Here is an 11,529-nt window from a genome sequence, read left to right as displayed (position 1 = left end):
TATTCAAAAATGCGCTCCTTGAAACAATAAAGTTAAAAACTTGTTTGTTTATACTGGGAAGAGAGCTATCATGGTTGGGGTTTTGCATCCATTCCTTCTCCTTACTTTCCTGCTGGGGAAACAAAAAAAAAAAAAAAAGATCATCTACATCTGTTTTGAGTCAGTCTCTTCTGTCTTCTGGTTTTCCAAGAATAACCAGATGCTGCTATTGGCTACCTAACTATTGGGAGGAAAACAGTGGGGAGACTGCGCCAGTAGCACAGTCTCTTGAAAACACAGGCCCAAATGTATGCTCATCATGAGTCATTACTGGTTGTTTGGGTGTTGAGCGCTGCAGTTCCTCCTCAGCAGACGCCTAGAAGGTTGTGAGCTCTCGCTCTTGAACCGGTTGAGAGGGAGAAGAAATGGGGTTCAGGACAGAACCAGGATGGGATTTTTCTGCTGTAGCAGAGACAGTATCTCAGCATGCCTTCAAAGCTACTTTTCACCCAATTATGGCTGGAGTTAGGAAATTTAATGAACAATCTTCAACATTATGTCTTCAGTCCCTATGGATGAGTTGACATCCCCCCTTCCTTGCTTGGCATTGCTCTCAAAAGTCTTTCCCTCATCTGTTTCTTTCTACCTGGTGCATGGCTTTGGGGACGTACTTAAAGAAAAAGCTTTGAAACCCAGGCTGTGTTGGTCACCAGCAGCCTACCATAAAAAGATTCATCTAGAGGCTGAGTTGCCATTTTTCTTGGCAAAAACTGGAGAGAAATCCAAACAACTGTGTTTTCTTTAAATGCTTTGGGAACAGACTGTGACAGGCGCTGGGGGTGTTTGGTGAAACTGGGTCTTGACAACAGCAAATGGTGTCCTTCAACCTTAGACACCTCAAGTGTTCACCATGGAACGTGGTGATCCCGAAGGGCTTTTCCAATCGTTCCACGGTATCACCGTGCCTTGGTGCCACTGCCTGAGGGGAAGAAAAACCCTGAGTGGCTGTAGCTCTAGAAAATGGACGGAGTCCTAAGCTGTCAACGCAGAAGCCTCGTGAGCCGCCCTGGGGCCGAGCTGGAGAGGAATCCCGGGTTCTGTCACGTCCGGAGAGCCCAGGGAAGTCGCCGCCAGCAGCGGGGCCCTGCGGTTGGGGTTCGGGCCCCGAAGAAGCGCCGCGTTAACGGCCGCAGCGTCGCCCTCCTCCACGCCGCCAGGAGGCGCTGCGGCCACCCCGGGGGCGATGGAGGCGGCGGGACGGCCGCGCGCAGGCGCAGTATTGCTTGCCCCCGCCCCCGCAGCGTTGTCCCTCCCTCCCCGGCGACAGAGAGCGGGGTAGGCGTCCCCTGCCGCAAGGGCTGCCGGTCTATCGGCGGCGCGGGGGCGGGCGGCCGGCCCGGGGCCCGGACATAAGATGGCGGCGGCGTTGCTGGGGAGGCGGCGGCGGCGACGGTTGCGGTTGCGGCCGTGCGGGCTGTCGCGGAGCGCGGGCGGTGCGCGGCTCTGCCCGGGCTCCCAGGGCGGATAGAGCGGGGCCGGCTCGGCGGAGCGGGGCCGCCATGGGCTCCCAGGTGCTGCAGATCCTGCGCCAGGGCGTGTGGGCGGCGCTGAGCGGCGGCTGGTACCAGGACCCGCACCAGGGCGCCGGGGTCAACGCGCTACACCTCTACCTGTGGCTCTTCCTGCTCGGCTTCCCCTTCACCCTCTACATGGTGAGCGCGGGCCGCCCCGGGAGCGGGGCCCCCCGGGCCTCGGGGCGGGCGGGCCCGGCGGGGGGCGGGCGCTGAGCGCGGCGGGGGGAGATCCGGGGGGGCGGGAAGGACCGCGGGGCCGCCGCACGCGCGCCCCCTGCCCGCCGTGCCGCCCGCCCCGCAGCCGCGGCGTGCCCCCACCGGGCGGCCCCGGTGCGCCTGGGCTGGGGGTGGCGGTGGGAGGGAGTGCGGGGAGTGCTGGCTGCGGCCCGCGGGGTGGCCGCGCTTCCGTCTCCGCCGCTGCTCCGTCGGCTTACGGCTTCCTCATCTCTAAAGTGGGCATGGCTCCGTTGGCCTCCTGGAAGCGCCGGAAAACGCCCGATTACAGTGAAAGCTCTCGGATAGAACCTGTATTTCTGGCTGACAGTTCTATTGCTTTCTCACATCGCTTTCGATAGCGGGAAGGGATGGCCGTCAGGATATTACGTAAAAGTTCATCGAGCTGCAGCACGGTGTGCTGGCTGGCACTGTCTCTGGACCGTGGTGAAAAGTTCCTTTGGTATTTCACTTGTACCCAAACTTTAGAAAGCCAGTTTGGGAGAATCCTTGTTGAACATACCTGATGCTTTGATCAAAGCTATTTAAAAAAAATAATACTGACCTTTAAACCTAGGTGTTCCCTTGACATTTGGACTTGGAACAGATGCAGCAAAGGTATGACCAGTTGTGAGAGAAGGAGGCAGTTTCCTGTTGGCTGGTGCTTGTCTTTCCATTTAAGTTACACGCAGCTTATGGAGTATAAATATTTTGCTTCAGATTTCTCAGAGGAACAGTGTGATCATTCAGAGCGTTGTGTGACCAGTCTTGTAGCTTGCGAGTCTGCCTGGTCTGAATGCTCTTGACAACTGAAGAGCTTGTGAAAAAATTGAGAATTAGTGAATGAAACCTTGGAGAAACTCAGCATGAATACAGTCGTAGAAATGTAGAGCTCTTAGGTGAGGCATTTATTTGGTTAAAAAGCAGTTTGTAAAATGGCAGTGTGAGATGCTTCATGCTAAGAAATAGTTGCTGTAGAAGAGGAGATTCACAGCCCTCTATGCTTAGCTCTTAATTCATGTTTCTGTGTTGGAAACAGTAACTACAGGGCTTTTTGTTTGAAAGCTTTATACTGCTGGTAAGGAAACTGCAGGCTGAGGAGAACTGCTTCTAAAACTAATGTGACAACGCTTCTAAAACTAACATGACAACAGCTAGGTGAAACTTCCTACTAAGCTGATCCACTCAAAAAAACCTGGGAACTTCGGGTGGGAAGAAGAGAGCCCTTTTGGTCCCAGATCCAGCTCTTTTTCAGAAATAATGCTCTTCTATTTTGGCAGAATAGCTGATGTGATTAGCACTCTCTTTCTGAGAAGTCTGCACGTAAAGGTGAGCTATATGCTGCACGCACAGAGGCATTGGAGGGGGTGTATGGTTTTTATTGTATGTAGGTCTGCTGGCTGATCAATATGAACTTAGACTGAATCTCCTGCTGATCTCAAAGCAGCAGTTAATCTTCACTTGCCTGTGCTATAGGGTAAACTTCAGTATTACTCAAATGTGTTTCTTGTGTAAAGGGAAAAGATGGGCAAAAGCAAGCTGCATCAGGTTTTGTTGAGGTCAGAGAAGTTCCTTGCTTCATAGCTCAGGACAAGTTAAAGATGCAACATGTGCCAACTTCCCTGAGAATAAGTAGAGAGATTAGTCACAAGTTGAAGCAGATTGAATCATATTTGGCTGTTTTCCCTTTTTCCACCCTGTGCAGTTTAAGTGTTGTCTAGACATAAACTAAACAGGCAGGACTGTGATGGTCATCTTAGTTCTTTAGCATCTCTTAAGCTGTTTTTAGAAGAAAAAGGTGTAAATGTTGAGTGGCTGTAGGACATAGATAAATAAGCAGAACTCACTAAGAAGTCTTAGCTAACTGTAATCTGAAGTCTGAGTGTGACTTACTGGTTTGTAGGAGGGAGTTTCTAAGCTCGTTTCAAATGACTTGTTGCTGGCAGGCATCCATTAGTGTTTTTAAAAATATATAAAGGGTTAAAATGCTGATTGGTTTTACATTACATATGAAGCTTTCTCATGTAAGAAATTCCAAGTTCATATTCTTGATTTGGTGCATTAGGGTAGTAGTAAGTGTAGGTGCTCATTAGTCATTTTGAAGTAACAAAGGCAGTGGGATCCCTTACAAACTTTGCCTGTAGCTGATTCTCAAGACTAAATGAATCCGATGGTAAACTGATCGCTTTTTTTTCCAAGTATTTAATTTCAAACAAAAATGGGAAACTATCTCTTTAGGGTATGGTAATGCACTTATTGCTTAAAGACTTGATTTATTGCACCAAGCATTGCTAGTCTTTTTTTTTTTTTCCTGTGTATCCTGTATCTTCAGTATGGAATCTGGTAGTGATCTTTGTGAGGAAGCTGTATCGTGTATCTGTGTTTCTTGGCATATGTATCCACTGCTTATAGGGTTGATGTGTGTAGCGTATGGTGCAAACCAGTCGAAGGAATTAGCAGTCAAATTCAGCTTGCCTTTCTTGCTCCCTGATCTATCTGCCTTCTGAGAATGGGCGTGTGAAAGCGTGGGCTCTGCATCATTGGTGGAGGACACAGATACATGCATGTAAGTATCTGTATTGCATATCAGGATACTTCTGTTTCTGGTATGTGTCTGTACACTTTGCCTGTTTGGGAAGAAAACGTAGATAACAAGGAATCAAGGAGAAATGTATGCCTAAGTGAAGCTGTGTAGATGTGTACTCTTGGATCTGTGGCTTGGCAGCATACAAGCGAAAATACTGTTTTCTAGAGTAGTTGAATCTATCCTGTTTTGATAGTTGTATTCAGTAACAGGCTCAACTGTGCTTATTCTGCATATCATAAGAGCCAATTTTTTTTTTTTTTTTTGTAGTCTAATTCAAAACTCAAGCTAGGAAAAGCAAATATGCTACAACATGAGGAAATGGTACAGCCGGATTGCAAAATACAGTGGTCGAGTTGGAACAAAGATACCCTAAATTGAGAGGCCAGTGTTGTGCATCACTGTTGCAAGGAGGAGGGGAAGAGAGGAGGCTGCCAAGGCGCTTCCCCCGGTTGGAATGCTGCTTCAGCCCCACCACATGCGCAGAAGGGAATGAAGTCTTGGCTCTGGCAGCCGGGGAACTTTGCCAGTGAGTTAAGAGGAGCCAGGACTGTACCTTGCTTGGGGTGATGGGCTCATACCTACAGAGGTTGTCTGTCAAAGTCAGGCTCATTTACACAACAGTTCACTTAATAGGTATTCGATTTCCTGCTTTGTGTACATAGTTACAGAAGTAGGTCATAAATACAGAGCTCCATGTAAGTCTTCTTAGGAGGAATTTCTGAGATGGATACTGTTTCTTAAACCGAATTTAAGTACTAAAATATATGTTGAGAACCTACTTTTCTCATGTTGCTCTAAGTTACACGTAGTTTCTTGGCTACCAGAAGCTTCATTCATACACTTGAGGTTTTTGTCAAAATACTGCGTGACTTGTTACTGAATGTGCTTCCAGATATCAGCAGTTCTTAAGGGCCCTGGCTGTTAATAAACAAACAATGGTGACAGAACTAGACCTGCTGTTCCTGGATAGTCTTTTCTTCTTCTCTGATACAATACTATAAAATACTGACTTCAATATGCTTGGTCTTCGGAGTGTTTTACAAGGCAACTGTTACTGTTGAATGAAAGCTTGATTGATGTCACCTTTATGCAAAGACATAAAATCTGATTTGGATTGAAAGACTTTGGTATGAATGTTCTTAACAGCTAACACCTACACCTCTCTTTTGAAAATAATTGGGAACCTTCATCATATCTGTAGTGTCTAGCTAATGCTTTGCAGAGATCCGTGAAAGTGTCTTTAATTCTTCATAAATGTGCAGCACAACTATGATGGCATGAAATTTTCTCTGGTTCCTTGTGCTTTTGCATTTGAAATGCTGACTCAAGATACAGACATCTTTGCAGTTTAAGTGGGAATATTTTAAAGGCCCATAGCTAATGGTCCGATGTTTCTTAGACCACTAGATTGTTCAGTCTGGAAAAGGGGAGACTTGAGATGACCTTATTGCTCTCTACAGCTACCCTTCAGGAGGTTGTGGTGGCGTGGGAGTCAACCTCTCATGTAACTAGCATTAGGACCTGAGGGAATGGCTTCGAGTTGCACTAGGGAGATTGAAGTCGAATGTTAGAAAATACTTCTCTGGAAGAGCGGTTAGGCATTGGAATGGGCTGCCCAGGGAGGTGGTGGAGTCACCAACCCTGGAGGCGTTGGAGAAATGTTTAGATGTTGTACTGAGGGACGTGGTATAGTAAGAAATATTGGCGATAGGTGGATGGTTGGACTGGATGACCTTAGAAGTATTTTCCAACCTTGGTGATTCTATGATTCTTTTCTGTTCTAGGTTGATGACTGGAATCTAGGAGCGATTGTTTCCTACCCTGATACAGCTGAGGTGGCCTTACTGCCAGTAGTTAGCAGAAACAATGTAACTGCAGTCCTGGATCTTACTTTGTTCACTACTTGTTTATTCTTTCTTCTTTTATAGCTCTTACAATCCCCTTTGCATTATACCCTAGTGTTTTGAAAACTATACTGGTAGACCACTGATTGCCAATTAAAGATAGCGTTCTACTGGGCTACCTGGTTATAGGAGCTCACAATCTGTTGCAGAGGGCAGAACCGTGCTTTTCACTGATAATGAGGTGATAGTGCAGCAGGCTTGCGATTGGAGTTCAAGAACACCCCAAATAATGTCTAAAATAAGTGTTATTCTGAGTAAAATCTGAGTGCAGTTCTTTACTTTCTGTAAATAGTTTTTATTGTGTAGGTGAAAAGTGAGGAAGAGATAGTCAGGCTTGATGAGTCTGATTATTTTGTGATCAGTTCACGTAGATGGTATGAGTATCACGTTGTCTTGAAAGGTAGACATTTTTGAAAATACTTTTAAAGGGAAAGGTGGTAGAAAGTCTATATCTTCATTCCTCTCCTCGAGTTTTTGATAATGCTACATGACTTCCCTTTAAGGTACAGGGAAATGCTTTTAGCTTCTAGTTTGTCTAATTATTTATTTGACTTATTCAAACATTGGGTGACTGATGTTTTCAACAGAATGTAATTAAAGCAGGCAGATTCTGTATGGTCACGTCTAGCTCTTTCTTCTCTCCTGTGAGAACTTCAATTGTGACTAGTGCTGTTCAGTGGGCTCTTTCTTTTGGTGCTAATGGAAGTGACTGTAGGGATGTGCAGTAAAATGAGAAATTCTCTGGAATGCTGTTGCAGCTACAGCTTTATAACTGGTCTGAAAACAAGCTCTAACAAGGTTTTTGTCTGGGCCTGATTAAAAATGGTGCTTGCTTATTTGTGAAAACAACTGAAATGAGACCTAGCTGTACATTTGTAGGACTTGAGCATTCCTGTTACAATCTTGAAGATGATATTGTGTAGGATACTCAGTTACTCAGGTCTCCTCAAATGTGGTAAAATGTCAAGAGCAGCTCAAAATAGAATCATAGCATAATTTAAGTTAGAAAAGACCATCGCTGTCAAGTCGGCTGTCAGCCTGACCTACTGAGGGCCATTACTAACCCACGTCCCTTAGTGCCACATCCAGGCATCTCATAAATGCCTCCAGGGGTGGAGACTCCTACTTCCCTGGGCAGCCTGTTCCAGTGCTTTACTACCCTATCCATGAAGAAATTTGTTCCTAATGTCCAGTCTAAAGCTACACTGGTGCAATCAATAATGTTACTTTAACTTGCTCTGGCTCATGGAGAAAAGACCCTGCATAGAAGCTGAATGTTTCTAAGTTTTGGCAAAGTAGAACGGAGAAGGTACCAGTGGTTTAGGTTGGCTTGAATTCACTAGATTTCTTGAGGCTGGAATGTGGATGAATTGCTGGCACCATGGATAGGACTGCTGTACCGCAGCATAAGACCTTAATGTGAAGTATGATCATACAGTAGTGTGCAGGACTTGCTCAAATTTATTCTGTTCACACAATATACATCCTATCCAGAGAGGAGCAAGACTGAATAAACACAAGGAATGAAAAATACGAATTCGTTGCATGAATCCTAGCTCTCTGCAATCCTGTAGAAAGGGGAGGGATAAAATGTACAGTTTAATTCTTTGTTGGGTTTAATTCAAGCTACGTTCATTTTCTATGGTTTTTTTCTAACTTATTCTCAGAGCTTCCCTTTGCACAACAGAACGTGTAGATTTTGCATTCCACAGGGTGAACTGGATGCAGTGTGTGACTTAATCCCTGATGGATGAAGGGGACAAACTGAAGAGCTCTCCAAATAGAGTTAGCCCGTAAAAGCCACGTCTGTACTTTTGTCATTTAGTGTTAAGCTGATTGCAGTAATGGCTTCAGAACACTGGGTGCTTGTAAAGGAGAGGCCAATTGAACTCATGTTTGTGATTTGGTAGCAGACTGCTTAGCATGTACAGGAAGCTTAAACATTTTGCCAGAGCTTATATGCTTGCCTATGCCTGCATGAAACTTGCTGCCTCTCAAGTTCTCAGAAGCATTGCATTTTTTTTGAGGAAACATTTGTGTTGCTCCAGGGTTTATGGGTGTCACTATCATCGTGGCTCCTGGCTGCTTGTTGATGCTGTATTTGAAATTGTTTCCTCTTTCTTCTCCTGAGGTGGTGCTTGTTAAGTGAGTTTTCCCCTATCCATTAATCTTGTCCAGTCTTGATCATGAAAGATGGCAGACAGAAATCTAAGTTAACGTACCCCAGCTTTGTTTGCCTGTCCTGCTTCAAATGGTATGTTAGATTTAGACTTGTTTTTGAGGGTGTAATGTAGGTTAAACTTGAGCTCTTAAAGAGATCAGAATAAGTAACCTCTCTTCTAATTGGTTCTACACTCATTCATATATTTGGCTTAAGAAATGTTGTATTAATTGATTGTTTTTGCTTCCTGCCAGAATGTGAACAGTCAGATTAGGGATGGGTTTTCCACTGAAATTCACAATTGATACAATATTAAGAAATTCTTATTGTTTTACTCCCCTTTGTTAGTACAGTATCTTGTATTCAGAGATCTAGTCAGTGTTTTTGCTTAAGTCAGAGCTCTAATTACTCATGGCTCTTTCAGGACAAATATTCTCTTAAATCTATAGGAATCTTAATGTTTTAATCAGATCTCTTTGAAATGACTAAAAGTGGCTCTATATAAATATAGGAGACTTTCTGTCCTGTTCTCTGCTTGTGTTTCTCTTTTAATGCAAGACACGCATGAAACTTTGATCGCTGTGAAGGTGTCTATGTTGCTGATGTTTATAAAGCGTGAGTGACTAGGGGTATGAAGCAAGCTGGAATTAGCCTCACAATAGGAAACCTAATAAGGCAGTTCACTTAATCGTCTCATCTATTGAGTTAATGTTTGTGCTGGATATCAAATGCTATTTAATTCTGATTGTCACGCATCTATATATATACTTCTGAATGTTTAGAATTTCGTATCAAACTGTGCCGTCAGCTGGTAAGGGGCAATGATGTAACAGTATTTGAGTGTACAGATTCTTGTTTTGGTGATGGAATTGATGTATTTGTGGATGAACACTGTGCGTTAATGTCTCATTTTGTTTAGTGACTGGACCAAAGTACTAGTACGACTAACAGGTGAATGAGAAGGGATAAAGCCTTGAAGTGCAAGTTTGACTAGTATGCTGTACGCTTGTCTTCAACAGTGGTCAGACTTCACTTAATACCTGTTGCTGAGATGACTGGTCTGTAAAAGCCTTGTGAGTCTCAGCAAAAGCTGGATGTGAGGTCTTAGTTTAGAGGAGTTTCAGAAGTTGAATTTAGAACTGAGGCTTTTTATTTGGCTTTTGTCCACCTCTGTCACAACTGAAAAATTCTCAAAGCACCTGCGTTGGCTGTCTCTCCGTGGGCATGTAACTGTCTAGCATAAATAACCCTTATGGGATGTGATATTGTGGATTAGTGTGGACTGCTGCATAACAGTGTGAGCCACTGTAAATTGTAAATTGACTTTTTTTGTATGTGAGTGAGGAGAAGTTAGGCTTTCATGACTGATAAGTATCTTGTTGTGTAAGAGTAGCTGTTGGAAACTGACAAAGCTAAATCAAAACGTCTAGTCTAAGTAGTTTTCTCTCATCTGCAATGCTGTCAAACTGGCTTTCTTTTCTTTCAAAAAAAACCTGGAATTGGTTTGGTGTACTAATCTTAAAACAGGGTCTAACTCGTTTGGTTTAGTCATGAAGTGTGAATGAAATATAATTGGAAATATCGTGATATAATAGAGATGCTAGCTGTAAGTCTCCTCGTCTAAGTATTACATTCCAAAAGCCTGGAGGGAAAAAAAAAAAGAGAAAGTTAAATTTGCTTTTCAAACTCAAATCATAGGTTTACTTAGCATGCTGCTGTGGTGCTTTGGTATTTTGCAGTCAAACTTCTTTTATCTTGCTGAACTGCTAATAGTCTCCATGCAAGGTTTAGACTATATATGCATGGCTTCACAAATCTTGCTGAAAACAGAGGTTAATGTCTTCAGGATGAAGGAAATTGTTGAACTATGGGTAGCTGGTAAGTATGCTTCTTAGGAATATTTGAACTTATGTTCACTAACACTTCTTCTGCTCTTCTTTTTGAAAGGCCCTTCCTTCTTCCATGATGATAGTAGCTGTGTACTGCCCAGTAATAGCAGCGCTCTTTATCGTTTTGAAGATGGTGAACTACCGTTTGCACAGGGCACTGGATGAGGGAGAAATTGTGGAGAGGAATGCCAATGAGCGTATGGACAGGGGTGCAAAAACAGAACAAAGCAGTGCTTCAGCCAAGAGGAAAGACAGCAATGGGCCCAGGTAAGGTTTCTGTCAATGTTTGTGTACTGCTCGAAATGTTTAAGAGTTATGTCTTTATCAGATGTGTAACTGGAATGGTGGTGGATGAAAGAAACACTCAAGAATACGGATGCTGACTTCTGTGATTTTTGAAAGACTGAATAAGTCTAATTAAAAAAAAAAAAAAAAAGCCTTTTTACATTTTAAGTTTGAAATGATGATTTTATGTTAACTTTCTGGTTCCTTTTTTTTTTTTTTTTTAAGGGAGTTGGAAGATGTTGGAAGCACTGAGACAACAATGTGGAAAATGTGTGCTCCTTAGGTTGCTAAATACATGGTGAATGCAATCAGAACTAGTAATATTATTTCAGCAGTAGACATGGTTTTAAAAATGTAGCTGTCAAATACTTACTGAAGTTTTTAGTGATGAAAGAAGTGTCTAATCTGAATTTAGTTTGCTTAGTTTTACAAAGCTGGTCACGTACAATACTTCACTCTAGTTGTAGGCTTGATTCAGGAGAACACTGTCCTGTGAACCCGAAATTCTGAAATTGTTCAGCTCAGTAGTGAAGATGACTCTGAAATATTGTCAATGGGAAATTATTACTTTCAACAGATCTTTGCTTTTGCCATCATCAAAAGAGATTTCCCTTCTCTGACCAGGCTATGCAGAGGAAAAAAGAGCAAAAGATTACTCATCAGCAAGGCTGTTTGAAGTCAGTATGTATTATGAGCTCTATTATCAAAGCCTCTGTCAAACTCCACGTAACTGAAGACCTCTTAACAGTTAGACCACATGAAATTGAGTCTTGAATTGTTAGTTTTTTAAAGACCTTTCCCTTTCCTTTGTGTTTCTGGCTATTATCCACGAATTGTTTTCAGAGTGAGGGAATTGGTATACTGTCCTACTGTTTTTTTTTTTTAGTTTTTAAAAGGAAACAGAAAAAAGACCAACCCAACACAAAAGCCTGAAACT

General features: G+C 43.4%; 1 protein-coding gene across 2 annotated transcripts in view; it reads left to right on the top strand.

The window, feature by feature from the left end:
• Positions 1 to 1,538: 1,538 nt before the first annotated feature.
• PCNX1 (pecanex 1) overlaps positions 1,539 to 11,529 on the top strand; it is a gene marked incomplete at both ends in the record, with an annotated part of 81,607 nt that continues 71,616 nt past the window's right edge. For both annotated transcript variants that reach the window (XM_079537769.1, XM_079537768.1), the window contains 2 exons: positions 1,539 to 1,691; positions 10,366 to 10,574. In XM_079537769.1, the coding sequence (XP_079393895.1) occupies positions 1,539 to 1,691; positions 10,366 to 10,574 (362 nt within the window). The remainder of the gene's footprint in view (positions 1,692 to 10,365; positions 10,575 to 11,529) is intronic.

This window comes from Tetrao urogallus (assembly GCF_951394365.1).
Source record: "Tetrao urogallus genome assembly, chromosome: 6".
In the NCBI taxonomy this organism is placed as follows: domain Eukaryota; kingdom Metazoa; phylum Chordata; class Aves; order Galliformes; family Phasianidae; genus Tetrao; species Tetrao urogallus.
The sequence above is the reverse complement of the archived record's forward strand: the minus strand, read 5'-3'. Positions and strand labels throughout refer to the sequence as shown.